General features: G+C 40.4%; 2 protein-coding genes across 2 annotated transcripts in view; both read left to right on the forward strand.

The window, feature by feature from the left end:
* Nucleotides 1-22,793, forward strand: part of LOC139756436 (chitinase-3-like protein 2) — a 213,358-nt gene that overhangs the window by 176,180 nt on the left and 14,385 nt on the right. The gene's annotated exons all lie outside the window — the stretch shown is intronic.
* Nucleotides 1-22,793, forward strand: part of LOC139756438 (transmembrane protein 59-like) — a 41,316-nt gene that overhangs the window by 8,093 nt on the left and 10,430 nt on the right. Inside the window, exons 2-4 of the mRNA XM_071675880.1 lie at nt 4,492-4,627; nt 19,410-19,507; nt 20,168-20,402. Of these exons, the coding sequence (XP_071531981.1) occupies nt 4,492-4,627; nt 19,410-19,507; nt 20,168-20,402 (469 nt within the window). The remainder of the gene's footprint in view (nt 1-4,491; nt 4,628-19,409; nt 19,508-20,167; nt 20,403-22,793) is intronic.

Genomic DNA, 22,793 nt, shown 5'->3' on the forward strand with positions numbered 1-22,793 from the left:
CGGGACCATTAGTGCTTATGTGCCTGGCCATGAGAAGAGAGATCATGAGTGGTAGGTATTCTGGGAGCAGCTGAATGAGCATGTAAGCAGTTTTGATGCGAGAGAGTAGGTATTAGTGATGGATGATTTGAATGTGAAGGTGGGTGATGTGGCATTTGAGAGTATAATTGGAGGGCATAGAATGTTCAGTATTATATGTGGAAATAGTGAACAGCTTGTGGAATTGTGTGCTGAAAAAGGAAGGGTGATTAAGAATACCTGGTTTAAAAAGGGTAGGAAAGAAGGTCAGTGGGCATTATTGAATTACATATTAATTGATAGGCATGCAAAGGGAGACTTGGGATGTGAATGTACTGAGAGAGGACAACTGGTAGGATGTATGATCACTATTTGTGGAGGCAAGGGTGAAGATTTATAGAAGTTTAAGGAAAAGAGGAAACTGTCCAGGAGAAGAGACTGGTGAAAGTGAGCTTGGAAGAGAGACTGGTTTGAATGTCAAAAGGTGAAAGTAGATGAAGTAAGAGGAGTGGATGAGGAATGGAAGGTATTTTGGGAAGCAGTGCTGGCATGGCATATACAAGAGATGCTTGTGGCATATGAAAGATGGGAGGTGTGCAGATCAGAAAGGGTAATGAGTGGTAGGATGAAGAAGTAGAGTTGCTAGTGAAAGTGAAAAGGAAAGCATTTGGGCTGTGCTTACAGGAATTACTGCAAATAATTGGGGGAAGCATAAGAGAAAGTGCCAGAGGGCAAGAGGAAGGTGCAGGGGGTGAAAGAGCAGGCAAATGAGAGTTGGGATGAGTGAGTATTAGCAAACTACAGTCAGAATAGGAATTTGGAAGGTGGTTCATAGTGTGTGAAAAACAAGAGAGCAAATAGCAACATCAATGAAAGGGGCAAAAAGGGAAGTGGTAACACATAGTGATGAAGTGAGGAGGAGCTGGAGTATTTTGAAGGACTGTTGAATGTGTTTGATGATGAAGAAAAGGTGGATGAAGGAAGTAGAGGTGCTGGAGTGGATGGCATTGCTGTTGAATTTATTACTAAAGGGGGTGACTGTGTTCATTAGATATTGAGGATTTTTAGTGTATGTATGTATCATGGTGGGGTGCTTAAGGATTGACATGATGCATGTTTAGTGTCATAGTATATTGGCGAATGGGATAAAGGTGAATGTTTGAACTACAGAGGTATAAGTTTTTTAGTGTACCTGGGAAGTTGTTTGGGAGGGTTTGATTAAGAAAGTGAAGGCATGAACAGAGCATCAGACTGGGGAGAAACAATGTGGTTACAGAAGTGGTATGTGATGTGTGGATCAGGAGTTTGCATAGAAGATTGTGTGTTAGAATAACATAGAGAAATGGGTGGATTTGTATCTGGCATTTATGGATCTAGAGAAAGCTTATGACAGGTTGATAGAGATTCCTCATGGAAGGTTTTTAAGAATGAACAGTGTGGGAGGAAAGCTGCATGAAGCAGCGAGAAGGTTTTACTAAGGGTGTAAGGCATGTTTATGAGTAGCATGATAGGAGAGTGAATGGTTCCAAGTGAAGTCATGGAACAAGGGGTGAGTTAGTTTTTGTTTCCTGATGATACAGCATAGGTGGCAGGTTTGAGTGTGAAAATACAGAAGTTGGTGACTGAGATTGGAAGCATATGTGAAAGAAGTTAAGAGTAAATGTGAAGAAAAGTAAGGTTTTCAGGTTTCGCAGAGTTGAAGGACAGGTTAAGTTGGGTGTGAGTTTGAATGGAGGAAAATTAGAGGCAGTTAAGTGTTTTAAATGCCTGGGAATGGATGTGTCATTGACTGGAATCATAGAAGCAGAAGTGAGTCGTAGAGTGGGTGAGGGGGCATAGGTTCTGGGAGCAGTGAAGAATGTGCAGAAAGAGAGATCATAATCTAGGAGGGCAAGAATGGGTATGTCTGTATTCCCATTATTAAGTGGATTTAAGGCTTGGGCTATGAGTAAGACTGTGTGGAAGAGGGTGGGTGTTTTGGAAATGAAATGTTTGAGGTGATTTGATTGAGTGAGTAATGAAAGTGTAAGAGAGAGATGTGGTAAAAAAAAGGAGTGTAGGGGAAGGCTGAAGAAGTCGTGTTGAAATGGTTTAGACAAATGGAATGTGAGTGAGGAAAGCTTCACAAGGAGAATATATGTGTCAGAAGTGGAGGGAATAGGGAGAATGGAGGAACCAAATTGGAGATAGAAGTATGGAGTGAACAAGATTATGAGCAATTGTAGCTCGAATATGCAGAAGGGTGAAAGGTGTGCATGGAATAGAGTGAGTTGGAATGATGTGGTATAATGGGTTTGATGTGCTATCAGTGGACTAAACCAGGGCATGTGAAGCTGAGTTATAGGAAAAGGCTAGAAGCATTGTATTTGCCTACCTTGGAAGAGAGAAGAGTGAGGGATGACTTGATCCCAACCTTCAAGTTTTTAAAAAAAAATTGATGATTTAGAGAGATTTAGGGATAGAGCAACCAGAGGGCATTACATGAAATTAAGCAAGAAGTTTGTTGAGAAAGGAGTACTTTTATGTTGTAAGAGGAATGGATGATTGGAATAAAATGACTTAGGACATGGTTTATATAGTCAGCATGAAATGTTTGTATGATGGTAGAGAATGTTCCCTGTAGAGTAGAAATAGGTGGGTATGTATAATGTATTTTTTTTTTACACAAGCATATTTTCATGACATTAATAAAAATCTTTCCGCCACCAAGCATATAAATGCAACACAAGTACATTAACTGTTTTTATATTCTAAAATGGTTTTCATTACTGGTACGTGTTTTTGAAAATGGTCGGAGTTCACTCTGAAGTGATATTGTATGACACAGATTTGCCAGTGTTACTTGAAGAAATAGTTGGTAGACAGCAAACAACCGGGGAGGTATATTACTGTACCAGTAATACCTGCCTGGGTATTGGGAGGGTTAGTGATGGCTGCATAGTGAGCAAGCACTTCCGTGTTTGTCAAGTTGAACTCCATTGACCCTGGTAGCTGTCTTTCCTTTCTGCCTTGCTCACACATGGACTGCTGGCATTCTGTATACAAACATGCAATCTCTCTTTGTCGCACATGACACTTGACAGCACTTAACTCACATAGCTCATTCTTCACAACTCCAGATTTTCCTGTGGTAAGCGGTCTGCACTAGCCCTACCTTTTAACAAAATGTTAGGAGCGATAGGTAGAAGCAGTAGGTAGGAACATTTATGCTGGAGCATTAGGTAGAAGTGGTCAGTAGGAATTTCAGGTAGGATCCTCTGCAAATACTGCACTAGAATTGCCCTCTGCCCGTGGCTTGTAAGGGGTGAGGCACATTCACTAGTTATGGAGACTATTGCTGTGGCTACTCCTTTGAGGGAGTTCCATGAGGGAACAGGTGGTAGAGATACAGATAGATAGGTACTTGTTTTATTTGAGGAGAGATTGGGAGCTTCCATAAAATATATTGAGATGTCAGGCACATGATTCCATCATGATCATCTTAAAATGAATGACATGTTATGATTGTTACACAGTTAATAAGACTACAGTGGAATCTTTAAAGACCACTGTTAACTTATAACTCTTAAGAAAATTTTTACTGTACCAAAGGTATTTTTATTTTTGTCACTAACAGTTTTATCTTTTCAAAAAGAAAAAATACCAAAAAATATTCTGTTGTTCTACTTCCAGAAATTCTTTTTGCAAACACATTTTTTCTTCCTTTTTTCATCTTGAAAAGTGTTTGTATAAGTTTTCCTCTTTATTGATTAATTAGTCACCCTTTGTATTGTATATATCACAGGATTGTGGGTGCATATGAGGGTCATCACACCGGGTTGACACGAGTACACCTTTTATGATGATCAATGGGTGATTGAGGTACATAATGTTTTCCAGCTATGGCAGGAGAATACCAGTGACATTTGTGTATAATTGGCAGAATCCCATATCACCTGGGATTTTAGATGATGGAAGCAACCATGAGATTCTCTCATGAGGACCAGAGCAATGGAAAGGTTAAGGTGCTTGGAATCAAAAGTAGCACTGAGGCTTACTACATCTTTACTGGGCTCTTGGCCTGGGAACGGCAGAGCTCATATGCAACACCCACCCTGTGCTTTCTAACACTGATTTTTAGAAATATGGTATGCATGAGTAAAACCATACATGCTAGGCCCATGCATAGTAATATTACGTTCATAGATAAATGGATAAGGTATAGATGATACATAATATATATTGCAAATGACGTCATATGTATATAGAACCTCCTAAATTTAGAATTTAGATTTTCAAAGCAGCATCATACATTAATCCATTGCTGCCCTCCTTCCATTTCTGTGTTTATCACATTGAGAATGTTGTCAGATATTTAATTGAACCTTTTTTTCTTTGCATAATACAATATACAGATTTTTTATAATCATGCTGTTTACTATTTTTAAAGTTTCACACTATTGCAGATTTTGTTATTTGTATATTTCTTTGCAGGCATATGAGAATTTGGCATGTGCTAGAGGCTGCCGGTTCTATTCCATCAATGAGCTTGTGCAAGAAGACCAACCAGACCATGGAAATGCTGTTGATGGCAGTGATGCATATCCAGTGAAGGCTGCATGCTATAATGGTGAGTTGAGTATTGATATTTTCACAATGATCAAGTGCCACAGTCTATGTTAACATTGGTTCCTGTGTAGTTCATAAGTTTGTTACTGGCATTTGAGCTTGTAAAATAGGAGCCTAATGTACACAGCAATAGAAATTTTTAATTTGCATGCATAATAATGTCATTACAGTGAATTGATAGCATAATCATGATAAACATAAAATCAGGCTTAGATTTCTCCCTTTTGAACCTTTATAGGCATTGACAAATGTTAGGGGGGCCAAGGATGCAAAGCCACCAATTAGATAGGTACCTCAGGTATTTTAAAGAAATTCAAAAATGATATCTTGCTTCTGAAGGATGAGATTTATATTAATTTTATTTTAGGTGATTTTTTTTAAGGCACATCTATCTTACCATGAACACTATGTATAGATGTAAACAGGTTAGGGATACTAAAATTCAAAGTACATTCATCCCTTGCTTTATGTGGGATCACTATATGTGATTTCACTATCCTGTGAGGAACCTACATCCACCAGTTCCTCTCATGCAATCAAAATTCAATACTATGTGGGTTTGTGAGGTAGAAATTGTGCCAAAACTTCAGTAAGGATTGATGAGTGGAGTAAGTGTGGGTCCTGGGTGGAATATGCCACATTCCTGCCAGTGGGCCAGTGTTACCACCATTGTTTGCAAATGTGTGCTTCTTCTATGATTAGGATATAGCTGCTGTTGTGATTTTCCTGCAACCCATTGTGTTTATATTTGTAAATTTGGCATCCAGAAGTCCTGGAGTCCTGCCTGATCCTCCTGATTCAGACCCTGACAACCTTGCACTAACGTTTCCCAATATATTGTCTTCCATTGCTGCACCTACGTCTCATTGCCTGTGCTTGACGGTCTGCTTATTTAGGTGATAGCTGATTTATTTTTTATCAGAATTACTGCCTCAGATTTAATAATGATAGGCGATTTGAATGCAAAGGTGAGTAATGTGGCAGTTTAGGGAATAATTGGTGTACAATGGGTGTTCAGTATTGTAAATGGAAATGGTGAAGAGCTTGTAGATTTGTGTGCTGAAAAAGGACTGGTGATTGGGAATACCTGGTTTGAAAAGACGAGATATACATAAGTATACGTATGTAAGTAGGAGAGATGGCCAGAGATCGTTATTGGATTACGTGTTCATTGATAGGCTCGTGAAAGCGAGACTTTTGGATGTTAATGTGCTGAGAGGTGCAACTGGAGGGATGTCTGATCATAATCTTGTGGAGGCGATGGTGAAGATTTGTAGAGGTTTTCAGAAAAGAGAGCGTTGGGGTAAAGAGAGCAGTGAGAGTAAGTGAGCTTGGGAAGGAGATTTGTGTGAGGAAGTACCAGGAGAGACTGAGTGCAGAATGGAAAAGGGTGAGAGCAAAGGACGTAAAGGGAGTGGGGAGGAATGGGATGTATTTAGGGAAGCAGTGATGGCTTGCGCAAAAGATGCTTTTGGCATGAGAAGCGTGGGAGGTGGGCAGATTAGAAAGGGTAGTGAGTTGTGGGATGAAGAAGTAAGGTTATTAATGAAAGAGAAGAGAGACATTTGGACAATTTTTGCAGGGAAATAGTGCAAATGACTGGAAGATGTATAGAAGAAAGAGGCAGGAGGCCAAGAGAAAGGTGCAAGAGGTGAAAAAGAGGGCAAATGAGAGGTGGAGTGAGAGAGTATCATTGAATTTTAGGTAGAATAAAAAGATGTTTTGGAAGGAGGTAAATAAAGTGTGTAAGACAAGAGAACAAATAGGAACATCGATGAAAGGGGCTAATGGGGAGGTAATAACAAGTAGTGGTGATGTGAGAAGGAGATGGAGTGATTGTTTTGAAGGTTTGTTAAATGTGTTAGATGATAGAGTGGCAGATATAGGGTGTTTTGGTCGAGATGGTGTGCGAGGTGAGAGGGTCAGGTAGAATGGTTTGGTAAACAGAGAAGAGGTAGTGAAAGCTTTGCGGAAGATGAAAGCCGGCAGGGCGGCGAGTTTGGATGGTATTGCAGTGGAATTTACTAAAAGAGGGGGTAAATGTGTTGTTGACTGGTTGGTGAGGATTGGCAGAGTGCATACATAATGCCATTGTACAAAGGTAAAGGGGATAAAGGTGAGTGTTCACATTACAGAGGTATAAGTTTGTTGAGTATTCCTGGGAAATTGTATGGGAGGGTATTGATTGAGAGGGTGAAGGCATGTACGGAGCATTAGATTGGGGAAGAGCAGTGTGGTTTCAGAAGTGGTAGAGGATGTGTGGATCAGGTGTTTGCTTTGAAGAATGTTTGTGAGACATACTTAGAAAAACGGATGGATTTGTATGTAGCATTTATGGATCTGAAGAAGGCATATGATAGAGTTGATAGAGATGCTCTATGGAAGGTATTAAGAGTATATTGTGTGGGAGGCAAGTTGCTAGAAGCAGTGAAAAGTTTTTATCAAGGATGTAAGGCATGTGTATGAGTAGGAAGAGAGGAAAGTGATTGGTTCTCAGTGAATGTCGTTTTGCGGCAGGGATGCATGATGCTTCCATGGTTGTATAATTTGTTTAGGGATGGTGTTGTTAGGGAGGTGAATGCAAGAGTTTTGGAGAGAGGGGCAAGTATGCAGTCTGTTGTGGATGAGAGAGCTTGGGAAGTGAGTCAGTTGTTGTTCGCTGATGATACAGCGCTGGTGGCTGATTCGGGTGAGAAACTGCAGAAGATGGTGACTGAGTTTGGTAAAGTGTGTAAAAGAAGAATGCTAAGAGTAAATGTGAATAAGAGCAAGGTTATTAGGTACAGTAGGGTTGAGGGACAAGTCAGTTATGGAGGTAAGTTTGAATGGAGAAAAACTAGAGGAAGTGAAGTGTTTTAGATATCTGGGAGTGGATTTGGCAGTGGATGGAACCATGGAAGCAAAAGTGAGTCACAGGGTGTGGGAGGGGGTGAAGGTTGTGGAAGCATTGAATAATGTGTGGAAGGTGTGAACATTATCTCGGAAAGCAAAAATGGGTATGTTTGAAGGAATAGTGGTTCCAACAATGTTATATGGTTGCAAGGCATGTACTATAGATAGGGTTGTGCGGAGAACGGTGGATGTGTTGGAAGTGAGATGTTTGAGGACAGTATGTGGTGTAAGGTGGTTTGATCATGTAAGTAATGAAAGGGTAAGAGAGATGTGTGGTAATAAAAAGAGTGTGGATGAGAGAGCAGAAGAGGGTGTATTGAAATGTTTTGGTCGCATGGAGAGAATGAGTGAGGAAAGATTTACAAAGAGGATATAAGTATCAGAGGTGAAGGAAAGAGAAGTGGGAGACCAAATTTGAGATGGAAGGATGGAGTGAAAAAGATTTTGAGTGATCGGGGCCTGAACATGCAGGACAGTGAAAGGCGTGCAAGGAATAGAGTGAATTGGAACGATGTGGTATACCACGGTCGACGTGCTGTCAATAGATTGAACCAGGGCATGTGAAGCGTCTTGGTTAAACCATGGAAAGTTTTGTGGTGTCTGGATGTGGAAAGGGAGCTGTGGTTTCAGTGCATTATACATGACAGCTGGAGACCAAATGTGAACGAATGTGGCCTTTGTTGTCTTTTCCTAGCGCTACCTCACACGCATGTTAGGGGAGGGGGTGTCATTTCATGTGTGGCGGAGTGGCGACGGGAGTAAATATAGGCAGCAAGTATGAATTATATACTTGTGTACATGTATATGTCTGTGTATGTATATATATATATTATTATTATTTTTATTTTGCTTTGTCGCTGTCTCCCGCGATATATATATATATATATATATATATAAAAATGGGAAACAGAAGAAGGAGTCACGCGGGGAGTGATCATCCTCCTCGAAGGCTCAGAGTGGGGTGCCTAAATGTGTGTGGATGTAACCAAGATGTGAAAAAAGGAGAGATAGGTAGTATGTTTGAGGAAAGGAACCTGGATGTTTTGGCTCTGAGTGAAACGAAGCTCAAGGGTAAAGGGGAAGAGTGGTTTGGAAATGTCTGGGGAGTGAAGTCAGGGGTTAGTGAGAGGACAAGAGCAAGGGAAGGAGTAGCAATACTCCTGAAACAGGAGTTGTGGGAGTATGTGATAGAATGTAAGAAAGTAAATTCTCGATTAATATGGGTAAAATTGAAAGTTGATGGAGAGAGGTGGGTGATTATTGGTGCATATGCACCTGGGCATGAGAAGAAAGATCATGAGAGGCAAGTGTTTTGGGAGCAGCTGAATGAGTGTGTTAGCGGTTTTGATGCACGAGACCGGGTTATAGTGATGGGTGATTTGAATGCAAAGGTGAGTAATGTGGCAGTTGAGGGAATAATTGGTATGCATGGGGTGTTCAGTGTTGTAAATGGAAATGGTGAAGAGCTTGTACATTTATGTGCTGAAAAAGGACTGATGATTGGGAATACCTGGTTTAAAAAGCGAGATATACATAAGTATACTTATGTAAGCAGGAGAGATGGCCAGAGAGCGTTATTGGATTACGTGTTAATTGACAGGCGTGCGAAAGAGAGACTTTTGGATGTTAATGTGCTGAGAGGTGCAACTGGAGGGATGTCTGATCATTATCTTGTGGAGGCTAAGGTGAAGATTAGTAAGGGTTTTCAGAAAAGAGGAGTGAATGTTGGGGTGAAGAAGGTGGTGAGAGTAAGTGAGCTTGGGAAGGAGACCTGTGTGGGGAAGTACCAGGAGAGACTGTGTACAGAATGGAAAAAGGTGAGAACAATGGAAGTAAGGGGAGTGGGGGAGGAATGGGATGTATTTAGGGAATCAGTGATGGATTGCGCAAAAGATGCTTGTGGCATGAGAAGAGTGGGAGGTGGGCTGTTTAGAAAGGGTAGTGAGTGGTGGGATGAAGAAGTAAGAGTATTAGTGAAAGAGAAGAGAGAGGCATTTGGACGATTTTTGCAGGGAAAAAATGCAATTGAGTGGGAGAAGTATAAAAGAAAGAGACAGGAGGTCAAGAGAAAGGTGCAAGAGGTGAAAAAAAGGGCAAATGAGAGTTGGGGTGAGAGACTATCAGTAAATTTTAGGGAGAATAAAAAGATGTTCTGGAAGGAGGTAAATAGGGTGCGTAAGACAAGGGAGCAAATGGGAACTTCAGTGAAGGGCGTAAATGGGGAGGTGATAACAAGTAGTGGTGATGTGAGAAGGAGATGGAATGAGTATTTTGAAGGTTTGTTGAATGTGTCTGATGACAGAGTGGCAGATATAGGGTGTTTTGGTCGTGGTGGTGTGCAAAGTGAGAGGGTTAGGGAAAATGATTTGGTAAACAGAGAAGAGGTAGTAAAAGCTTTGCGGAAGATGAAAGCCGGCAAGGCAGCAGGTTTGGATGGTATTGCAGTGGAATTTATTAAAAAAGGGGGTGACTGTATTGTTGACTGGTTGGTAAGGTTATTTAATGTATGTATGACTCATGGTGAGGTGCCTGAGGATTGGCGGAATGCGTGCATAGTGCCATTGTACAAAGGCAAAGGGGATAAGAGTGAGTGCTCAAATTACAGAGGTATAAGTTTGTTGAGTATTCCTGGTAAACTATATGGGAGGGTATTGATTGAGAGGGTGAAGGCATGTACAGAGCATCAGATTGGGGAAGAGCAGTGCGGTTTCAGAAGTGGTAGAGGATGTGTGGATCAGGTGTTTGCTTTGAAGAATGTATGTGAGAAATACTTAGAAAAGCAAATGGATTTGTATGTAGCATTTATGGATCTGGAGAAGGCATATGATAGAGTTGATAGAGATGCTCTGTGGAAGGTATTAAGAATATATGGTGTGGGAGGCAAGTTGTTAGAAGCAGTGAAAAGTTTTTATCGAGGATGTAAGGCATGTGTACGTGTAGGAAGAGAGGAAAGTGATTGGTTCTCAGTGAATGTAGGTTTGCGGCAGGGGTGTGTGATGTCTCCATGGTTGTTTAATTTGTTTATGGATGGGGTTGTTAGGGAGGTAAATGCAAGAGTCCTGGAAAGAGGGGCAAGTATGAAGTCTGTTGGGGATGAGAGAGCTTGGGAAGTGAGTCAGTTGTTGTTCGCTGATGATACAGCGCTGGTGGCTGATTCATGTGAGAAACTGCAGAAGCTGGTGACTGAGTTTGGTAAAGTGTGTGGAAGAAGAAAGTTAAGAGTAAATGTGAATAAGAGCAAGGTTATTAGGTACAGTAGGGTTGAGGGTCAAGTCAATTGGGAGGTGAGTTTGAATGGAGAAAAACTGGAGGAAGTGAAGTGTTTTAGATATCTGGGAGTGGATCTGTCAGCGGATGGAACCATGGAAGCGGAAGTGGATCATAGGGTGGGGGAGGGGGCGAAAATTTTGGGAGCCTTGAAAAATGTGTGGAAGTCGAGAACATTATCTCGGAAAGCAAAAATGGGTATGTTTGAAGGAATAGTGGTTCCAACAATGTTGTATGGTTGCGAGGCGTGGGCTATGGATAGAGTTGTGCGCAGGAGGATGGATGTGCTGGAAATGAGATGTTTGAGGACAATGTGTGGTGTGAGGTGGTTTGATCGAGTAAGTAACGTAAGGGTAAGAGAGATGTGTGGAAATAAAAAGAGCGTGGTTGAGAGAGCAGAAGAGGGTGTTTTGAAATGGTTTGGGCACATGGAGAGAATGAGTGAGGAAAGATTGACCAAGAGGATATATGTGTCGGAGGTGGAGGGAACGAGGAGAAGAGGGAGACCAAATTGGAGGTGGAAAGATGGAGTGAAAAAGATTTTGTGTGATCGGGGCCTGAACATGCAGGAGGGTGAAAGGAGGGCAAGGAATAGAGTGAATTGGAGCGATGTGGTATACAGGGGTTGACGTGCTGTCAGTGGATTGAATCAAGGCATGTGAAGCGTCTGGGGTAAACCATGGAAAGCTGTGTAGGTATGTATATTTGCGTGTGTGGACGTGTGTATGTACGTGTGTATGGGGGTTGGGCCATTTCTTTCGTCTGTTTCCTCGCGCTACCTCGCAAACGCGGGAGACAGCGACAAAGTATAAAAAAAAAAAAAAAAAAAAAATATATATTGAAATGTATAGGTATGTATATGTGCGTGTGTGGACGTGTATCTATATACATGTGTATGTGGGTGGGTTGGGCCATTCTTTCTCCTATTTCCTTGCGCTACCTCGCTAACGCGGGAGACAACGACAGAGTATAATAAAAAGAAAATAATTTAATTTCTGTTAATCTTTGTTTTAAATCCTTATGTACTAATATGTTGAAAATCTATTTAGAATACGTTTAGGACATTATATCTCACACTGTTGTGCACATTCTATTTTTCTCTTTGTTTCTGAGTTAGATAAATGTGATTATGCAGAACATTACCCTTGCATAAAGTGAGGGATAGGTGCATATGATAGATGAGATGACCGTAGAGGATTGTTAATGTCTATGTAAAGGCTTCATTAGGGTGGTTTGGATAATGTCTTTAAAGGTTATCTTTGCATTATTATTATTTCTTCCATCCATGATTATGTGTCTCATCATACCACGTTATCATTACAAACACACACACTGACCTCATTTGTGCCTATCCAATCTCATGTTATGTGTGATTCTCTGAAACCAGAGCCAGCCATCCATGGCCAAGTCCCACAGGTTGTTCCATGTTTTACTCTTGATTTCTTTATATACCTTAGCTCAAATCACAGACAGTTCATCTCTTCCATATACTACATCAGTCCTGTTCATTTTCTCCAATTTATGCCTTTCATCCTCTTAGATGTTCAGGTCCTGACCCCCTAAAGCCATTGTCTCTCTTGCTTTTTATCTCCTTGGTCTACCCTCTCTTCACTTTTGACACAGATCTAAGTCAGTCTTCTGCTCAAAATCTTTTTCACTCCATCCTTCCATCTCCAGTTTGGTCTTCCCATTTTTCTTGTTCCCTCCACTTCTGACACATGTATCATCTTTGCTGACATTTCCTCGCTCATTCTGTCCGTATGCCTAAACCATTTCAGCACAACTTCAGTTCTCTCATCGACACTCTTGTTATTACTACACGTCTTTCTTACCCTTTCATTACTTACTCTGTCAAACCACCTCACACCACATACTGCCCTCAAATATTTCATTTCCAGCACATCCACTTTCCTATGCATATCCCCATCCTATGCACATCCCTTGCATCCTTATATTGTTGGTACTACTATACCTTTGAACATACCCATTTTTACCATCCCAGCCAATTTTCTCTTTCTTCACATTCTTCAGCGCTCCAAGAACCGTCAACCCTACCCCCACCCTATGACTCACTTCCACTTCCATGGATCCATTCGCTACCATGTCCACTTCCATATATCTTAAACACATCACTTCCTCCAATTTTTCTCCATTCAGACTCATGCCCCTACTAACTTGTTCCTCAACCCTCCTGAACCCAATAACCATGCTTTTATTCACATTCACTCTCAAATTTTTCCTTTGACTCATTCTTCCGAACTCAGTCACCAACTTTTGCAGTATTTCACTTGAAGCTGCCACCAGTACTATATCATCAGCAGAGAGCAACTGACTCACTTCCTAGGCCATACCATTCTCCACAGACTGCATTCTCACCCTTCTTTCCAAGACTTGTGTTTCCCTTCCTTACCACTCTATCCTTAAATGAATTGAATTTCCATGGTGACATCACGCACCCATGCCAGAAACCAACCAACCTTCTTCTGGAACATTTCACTATCCCCTCTTCGTACTCCTACACATGCCTTACACCCTCAATAAAAACTTCTCACTGCTTCTTGCAGCTTTCCTCCCACAGCATTTATTTTTGATACCCTCCACAAAGCATCTCTATCATCCCTGTCAATGGCACATACAGATCCATTTGTTTTTCCAAGTATTTCTTACATACATTTTTTAAAGCAAACACCGTATCCATGCATCTTTTAACACTTCTGAAACCACACTGCTTCTCCCCAATCTCTTTCTCTGTACATGCCTTCACCCTGTCAGTCAGTACCCTCCTATACAATCTACCAGGTATACTCAACAGACTTATACCTACATAGTTAGAACACTCACGATTATCCACCTTGCTTATATACAGTGACACTATACATGCATTCCTCCAATCATCAGGGACCTCACCATACTCCATACATACCTTGAAAATCTTTACCAACCAGTCAACAGCATATTCACCCTTTTCTTGATAAATTCAACTGTGATACCATCCACTCCAGCTGCCTTGCCACTTTTCATCTACACCACTCTTCTTGACTCTCATTTTGAATTCCACCCTAACCCAAATACCCTACTTCCACTCTATCATCAAACACATTTGACATTCCTTCAAAATCCTCACTCCATCTCCTCCTCACATCATCACTACATGTTATCACTTCCCGTTTTGCCCCATCACTAATTTTCCCCTTTGTTTTCTTGTCTTTTGCCCATTGTTTACCTCCTTCAAAACATCTTATTCTCCCTAAAGTTTACTGATACTTGCTCATCCCCAACTCTTATTTGCCCCCTTTTTCATTCCCTACACTTTTCTCCTGACCTTGTGCTTCTCTTATATATGCCCCAATCATTTGCACTCCTCCTCTGTATGTTCCCTGTCAGTACTGTCATTTCTCTTTTACAATCAACTTTATTTCCTCATTTCCTCATCCCACGTCTCACTTACCTTTCTAACCTGCCCACTTTCCAACTTTCACATGCCACATACATCTTTTGCACATGCCAGTACTGCTTCTTTAGATAGCTCCCATTCCTCAGCCATTCCCCTCATTTCTTTTGCTCTCACCTTTTGCCATTCTACGGTGTCTGATTGATTATTATTAATTCTTTACAATTTCTCTTTTGGCTAGCAAGCACTGTTCTGTATTCTCTACATTTTTACACCTGCCATCAATTAGCCCATATACTTCCTTGATTGCTTTATCTCTAAGAACATGTTATTTTTTCAACCTCTTTGCTCAATTTCCTGTGTATCTCTGTGTTTGTCACCCCAAGTTTATGTTCCTCTCCTTCAGTTTTATCACTCTCTTGATCCGCTTGCAAATTTACTCCTAATTTTTCCTGTTCTTGACTTTTGTTCTCTTTTGTGTTTGTTTCTGTGTAATCAGCATTCAGTTTAAATTTATGTCCTTTCCCCATGTGAAAATCTCATGGTAATGCTCTTGTAATTTTTTGTCCAATATTGTCATCAAATTTTGTGCCTTTTTTTCTATTGGCTTCATCTTCTTTTTTCCAATTTGGTATCACCTGGAACCCCCCTCCCAGAAATGTGTTTCTGTTCTCAAGTTTCATGACTCTCCTGATGGTCCTTGAAGTATTTCTTCAGTTTACTTAACACTAGCTGTCGTTGCGTTATCCTCTAATCTTGCTCCTTTGTAAGTTTCCATAGCATCCCTACACATTTGGTGTCTGGTGTTTTCATGTCTAGTCTTTTTTTTTGCTTTTATTTTTAGTCTTCTCTTTGCTGATCTTGTTTTGTCTGACTGATTGTGTTATATTCCCATAACTAAATCCGTATTATTCACTTCTGGTTCAGGCAGAGCAAGAGGTCCTTAAACTATCCCCTAAAGTAACACAAGTAGCAGTGTTTGAAGATTCCTAGAATTAACAAATCTTCAACCTGAAGAGAATTTAGTTGTCCAACTGCCAGTATGTTGCTTTTTGGTTACAGTTACACTTTTTTGTTCACTAATTTGGTGTACCTGTTTTCTTCACAGTATTATCCTATTACTCTCTTACAAATTTGATCTCTGTAAGAGGAGACAGATAAAGATCTTTATTAACTCAAGTTGGCAACATCCTTTCATTTAATTTAACATGGGAAACTTGTACTCCCAAACTCTGTTTAAACTCACAAAACTTGGCACTTTGAAACTGAATATCTAATGCATATACCACTCAGGGGCCCCTTTATATTCTGTTCCCCTCCTTACTTGTATAGAATAGGCTTCGTGAGCTGTAGATCCTCCAAAATCTTGAAGAAAAAAGAGAGAACACTCCCTGGACCTTGTTCTATACACCCAGGACTGTAGCCCCATTTTTCAACTTGTAACTCACTTGTTCACACTCGCAACCACACCCAAAGCACTTTGCTTCCTCCAGGCCCTTCCCATTTAAACTTACACTCAAACCATATGTTTCACCTCATTGCTTTATATTTTTTATTATTGATCATCACCATCTTCCTTGCACACACTTCCCCAAACTCTGAGTTTCTAACTGGAATCTGCCACTAGTGCCTTATAATGTGCAAGTATCAACTGATGCACCATCCCCATGTATGCTTTAGACAGCCCTCTCTCTAAGATCCTCGCATTTACTTTCCTCACCGTCCATGAACAGATTAAACTGGGAAAATGCTGTCACATTTGTTTTCCCTTGTTATTCAGAGTAGGGAGAGCCTTCTAATGAGATTTTGCCAAAGTCAGTATGAGCATGGGATTCATAATGTTGATTTCTTCTGCAGTTGCACTTATGAGTAGCTTTCAGTTTGGGTTGATCAGGTATTTTCTTCACCCATCTCTTAAGTTTTCAGATGTAGGTGTCTTTGCTTACTCCATTCAGTTTCTAATCTCATAGTATTGAACATTGAAGAGTGTCATCATCTTTATTGTTCTGTGTGTCTCCTGTGTATTCTTAAAATCATTTGCAGATTTGATTACTATTTTTTATCCCATATGTGATGCTTTTTGTTCTGTTCATATTTTGTTTCTTTATCTTTTGAGAGTTTATGGTTGTAGTTCTTTTAGTCTTTCATGGCAATTAAAGTGTTCCATGCCCTTAATTTTACCTGTAAGATGTTTATATACTTTCTGCTGCTTATTTGTTCACTGACCATAAAACTTGACAGTATTTAGTTTAGCTTTTTGTGTATATATTGACTATTTTCATCACTAGCTTGTTCTCATTATCATTAGGCACATTACTTGGCTGCATAGTACTGTCCTATCATCATGCTTTTTGAAGAGAAGTATCTTGTTTATGATTGTTCTTAGATATTAGATATTCATCATTTGCATCCCTTTCTCTTTCCTTATTGGGTGCCAGCTGGATTAATTACTTCATGGCTTATTTGTTGAAATTGGACTTCATCATTAAGTTGTCTTTCTGTGTCCATTCACACGTTTTGTCAAAATCATTTTGCATGTTACCTGTATCTTTTGTTCTGTCAGTTTCACTGGCTGTGATATCATCTGCCGAATAACTGACTATATTTTCTTTTGCTTCCCAGTCTGTGTCTATTTTCATTGTCAATTCTGAATAGTATTGCAGCTAGTACTGCACTGTGTCATGTGGCACACCTGATGGAGTATATTAGACATGGTTTCATTTGCATACTGCAGTGTATTTCGTGTTTTTTATCAATCTTTGTAGATGATGTTTATGTGTCAGAGCATATCTAATAGATTTGTCTACTTCATGAAATGTCTTAGCATGGTCAGGAAAACAGTATCCATTTTCCTTTATTAATTTGCTCCTGTAACAAATTTTTTACTTCTTCCTGGATGAGTTGAAGACTTGGCTGTTTTTATTATTCCTGTATGATGGTCTTTCAGTTCATAGGAGAAGTAGTTTTTCATTTTATCTTTCTCTGTACATCTATGATACCTGTTCCCTCCAGGAACCCCTTCCAAGGGATGGCCATGGCAAAAGAGTCTCTGTTGCTGGCGAACTCCAAAGCCACTTCTTTGCCTTTTTAATGGGTGTTCTGGTTGGGATTTATTAGAGTGGTATATCTGAGAGATTACAAGGAAACAAGTTGAACAATAACAACAGTGCTTTATTGGATTGGATATATATAATTTGAGATAACAGAGGACAATAAGATTCTGGTGGAGCAAGATTATTGGGGGAAAGGAGAGGTCAGTTGTAGTAGGTTAAGAAATACAAGGCGGGCTTGACAGGGATCCATGATGATGAGAGACATTAGATGAGGCATGATCCTATGGGAGAAGTGTGAGGCTGCCGAGTCAACATGGAACTCTTGTAGGAGGAGATGGGTGTGGCCTGTATCATAGCTTCTGGAGTGTGCAGTGGCTGCTAAATTGAGATAGGGAAGCAGAAGGCTCCAGGAATGTGTGGCAACTCCCAAGCAGTGTTTGGGTTGTAGGAGGCCCCTGGAGAGGTGCTAGAGATGCAGGAGCACTGTGGATGTGGCCATAGGTCCCTTGTCACATCTGCTGCTTGTGATAAGCAGAGATGATGTCTCATGAGTCTTGTTAGGATATCTACTGATGGAGACACCCTAAGAGCAGCTTAAGTCTGAAGTCACATCACCAAGACTTAAGGTGGTACGCTTGCTTTGTAGTGGTGAGCCAACTGCCTGGCTTGTTTACTGCAGTGATACCTGGGTATTTAAGAGGCAATGAGGTCAGGTATGTGAGGGGTAGGTATTCCCAAAGGGAATAAAGACATTGAAGTCGAATGTCACAAGCTCTGATCTTCTCCATGCTGGTGGACTTGAGATTAAGTTTGTAAGAGCAGTGCTTCTTATGAAAAGCATCAGGTCATCTATAATTACAGAGGCAGCTTTTGACCTGATACCACCAACATGGGTTGTAGGTTTGAGGGATTAGTACTGCAGGTGCAGATGTGAGGATGGATCACGAAACACATTCTTCTGAGGATTATTAGGTCAGGTGTGGACTCAAGCTGTCCCCTGCTAATGGCAACATCATTAAGGTGACCTTGGGTCACTACACCTTTAATGCCTCACGCTTAACAGGCCACTGGCAGAAGGCAATTCAAGCATAGTGTTTCCAGAGGATCCTGCTTAATGTTCTTACCAACTACTACTACCCTTTGTGTCTACCCAGTGTTCCAACCGACTACTACTTCTACTACCTAATGTTCCTAACTTATACTTCTGCCTAATGTTTGTACTAAATGCTCCTGTTTGATATTCCTTCCTACTTCTTCAGTCTTTTGCTCCTAACATTTTCCCAAAAGGCAGGGCTAGTGCATAATGCTCACTGCAGGAAAATTTAGTGTTGCAAAGAATGAGTTGTGTGAATTAAGTGTTGTCAGGTGTTATGTGTGACAAGGAGACATTGTATGTTTGTGGATAGAATGCCAGCAGTCCACATGTGGTGAGGTAGAAAGAAAAGATTGTTATTTGAGCCAGATGAGTGCAACTTGACAAGCCACTGAAGTCCCTGGCTCACTATGCAGCCGTCACTAACCCTCCTGATACCCAGGCGGGTAGCAATAGTAATATATCTCCATGATAGGTGGCTGTCTATCATTTCTACCTACTGCTTCATTATTTATAATGTATTTTGATATTTTGGAGACCAATCTGGTGAGAGCATTAGGGCAATTTTCTTTAATTGGTCTTTAGCTCATTTGAACTCAAGCAATTTGGATGTTTTACTTTAAGTTATTCTGGTATATATATTTTTTTTTCAGGGGGGTTGTCTCACTAAGGAGAATGATTCCTTACCTAAGACATTTGGATGGCATACTTTAAGTTATTCTAATATATTGGTATATCTCTGGTATGTTTGGGATTTTGTCAAACTGAGGTGATTGATTTCTTACCTAACTTTCACCCAGCCTTTCCGATCTTTTAGGATATGATTGATAAAATCTGGTGAATTACAGAATGGTCAATCTCAAAAAAATCCTCTCGCAACTCAAGCATCCAGCACAACCTTTCATCCAGTGCCACATAACAAATAAAACCCTTTTGTTGTTCTGTTCCATCATTTCTCATCCATGTATATCCGCATGTAGGATATTTCTGTCATGTTTGGTATACTGCAGTTAGTCCATAAGAGAATGGGTTTTCTGTGTATGTAGGATGTATTTTGCGTATTTGGTAAATTGAATTTATTTTGCAGCATGTGTGGAAGCCTACAATGAGACCTCACGTAGTACAACAGCATGTAAGTTTGGTTGTAGCTCTCAGGAGATGAAGACTGCAGAGGCAAAGAAAAAGGTAGGTGAAATTTGTCATGGCTTGTGCATATGTATGGATAAGACTTCAGACTGGATGTCCAACTAGAACAATTACTATGCCTCTTTTTCAGTACTTAAGAATAAACAGAAGATTAATGATAAATAACTGTTTTGGGAACCAGACTAGTACTCATTTTTCTATGTAGGTTTTTTTCAGAATTGTAACAACAATTCACCAGTGAGTCTTTAAACCCACAGATGCTCAGTTTCACATTACTAGCATGTTCAGCAACAGCAATAAGAAAAAATTTTATAAGATTTTTTCTTGTTCTTAGTTATATTTCCATAGTTTGAACATATATTTGATAAGGCCTTAAAGCAGGCTGTAGATTATAAAAGCTTTATTACATACACCAACAAGACAAAATTGAATAATATATCGAGGGCTTTCGTTAGATGGTAGGTGATGGTGAAAAATGGAGATGGCCTCTTAATCTGAATCAGTGTGGTGAGAGTTTGGAACATGGCTAGTGCAATGGTGTGTGTCATACCCTTCACTAATTTTTAGTTTATTGTAATTTTTTTTAGGTAGGTAGGTAGAAAATATTTGTATAAAAATAATGAAAAAAATTGGTAAGAAAGATGATTCTCCTAAAGGTCCCAGTTAACAGCAGGTGATAATGAAATCATGTCATTTCAGGAAGATGATGAGGGGCCTTCAATTCATCTCCTGAGTCCTCTGATGCAGATGCGCACTGTATACTCTTCCTTTGTTGGGGCTGTCCATATTGTCCGCTCTTCATTAGTTACATACTTCATGAGTGATGATAGCTCCATTGTGGCTGTTGAATCTGAACCACAGATTGTTATGGAAGTTATACCAGAGGCTGGAGATAGAAACTCTCTTCTTGAAGCACATCAGCAGCCTCGACAGTGTAAGTGTCATTAAATGGTCCTACTTAAACTGTATTTCAGTTTCTAAAATGGAAAACAGAAGAGCAGGAGACCAAATTGGAGGTGGAAGTATGAAGTGAAAAAGATTTTGAGCAATTGGGGCTTGAACATACAGGAGGGTGAAAGGTGTGCAAGGAATAGAGTGAATTGGAACAATGTGGTATACTGGGGTTGATGTGCTGTCAATGGGCTGAACCAGGGGATGTGAAAGTTTTTGGGTAAACCATGGAAAGGCGTAGGGAGCTGTGGTTTTGGTGCAATACACATGACAGTCAGAGACTGAGTTTGAACGAATGTAGCCTTTTTTGTCTGTTTTCCTGGTGCTACCTTGCTGTAGCTGGGGTAGCGATGCTGTCTCCTGAGGGACGGTGGGCTGCCAGGAATGGATGAGGGCAAGCAAGTTTGAATATGTATATGTCTATGTGTGTAAATATGTATATGTGGATTTATGGGCATATATATATATATTTTTTTTTTTTTTTTTGCTCTGTCGCTGTCTCCCGCGTTTGCGAGGTAGCGCAAGGAAACAGACGAAAGAAATGGCCCAACCCACCCCCATACACATGTATATACATACATCCACACACGCAACTATACATACCTACACAGCTTTCCATGGTTTACCCCAGACACTTCACATGCCCTGATTCAATCCACTGACAGCACGTCAACCCCGGTATACCACATCGCTCCAATTCACTCTATTCCTTGCCCTCCTTTCACCCTCCTGCATGTTCAGGCCCCGATCACACAAAATCTTTTTCACTCCATCTTTCCACCTCCAATTTGGTCTCCCTCTTCTCCTCGTTCCCTCCACCTCCGACACATATATCCTCTTGGTCAATCTTTCCTCACTCATTCTCTCCATGTGCCCAAACCATTTCAAAACACCCTCTTCTGCTCTCTCAACCACACTCTTTTTATTTCCACACATCTCTCTTACCCTTACGTTACTTACTCGATCAAACCACCTCACACCACACATTGTCCTCAAACATCTCATTTCCAGCACATCCATCCTCCTGCGCACAACTCTATCCATAGCCCACGCCTCGCAACCATACAACATTGTTGGAACCACTATTCCTTCAAACATACCCATTTTTGCTTTCCGAGATAATGTTCTCGACTTCCACACATTCTTCAAGGCTCCCAGAATTTTCGCCCCCTCCCCCACCCTATGATCCACTTCCGCTTCCATGGTTCCATCCGCTGCCAGATCCACTCCCAGATATCTAAAACACTTCACTTCCTCCAGTTTTTCTCCATTCAAACTCACCTCCCAATTGACTTGACCCTCAACCCTACTGTACCTAATAACCTTGCTCTTATTCACATTTACTCTTAACTTTCTTCTTTCACACACTTTACCAAACTTAGTCACCAGCTTCTGCAGCTTCTCACATGAATCAGCCACCAGCGCTGTATCATCAGCGAACAACAACTGACTCACTTCCCAAGCTCTCTCATCCCCAATATATATATATTATATATATATATATATATATATATATATATATATATATATATATATATATATATATATAGTAAAAGCTTTGCGGAAGATGAAAGCCGGCAAGGCAGCAGGTTTGGATGGTATTGCAGTGGAATTTATTAAAAAAATGGGTGACTGTATTGTTGACTGGTTGGTAAGGTTATTTAATGTATGTATGACTCATGGTGAGGTGCCTGAGGATTGGCGGAATGCTTGCATAGTGCCATTGTACAAAGGCAAAGGGGATAAGAGTGAGTGCTCAAATTACAGAGGTATAAGTTTGTTGAGTATTCCTGGTAAACTATATGGGAGGGTATTGATTGAGAGGGTGAAGGCATGTACGTAATGACAGCTAGAGAGAGAGTGTGAGCAAATGTGGCCTTTGTCTTTCCTAGCACAACCTTGCGCGCGTGCGGGGGGAGGGAGGTACTGTCTCATGTGTGATGGTGGGTGGGTGTGGGAATAAGAAGGCAGCAAGTATGAATATGTACATGTTTATGTATGTATATGTCTGTGTATGTATATGTATGTATATGTGGATTTATGGGCATATATATATATATTTTTTTTTCAGGGGGGTTGTCTCACTAAGGAGAATGATTCCTTACTTAAGACATTTGGATGGCATACTTTAAGTTATTCTGGTATATATATTTTTTTTTCAGGGGGGTTGTCTCACTAAGGAGAATGATTCCTTACTTAAGACATTTGGATGGCATACTTTAAGTTATTCTGGTATATATATTTTTTTTTTTTAGGTAGGTAGGTAGAAAATATTTGTATAAAATAATGAAAAAAATTGGTAAGAAAGATGATTCTCCTAAAGGTCCCAGTTAACAGCAGGTGATAATGAAATCATGTCATTTCAGGAAGATGA

The sequence above is a fragment of the Panulirus ornatus genome, chromosome 21, assembly GCF_036320965.1.
Source record: "Panulirus ornatus isolate Po-2019 chromosome 21, ASM3632096v1, whole genome shotgun sequence".
Taxonomy (NCBI): Eukaryota; Metazoa; Arthropoda; class Malacostraca; order Decapoda; family Palinuridae; genus Panulirus; species Panulirus ornatus.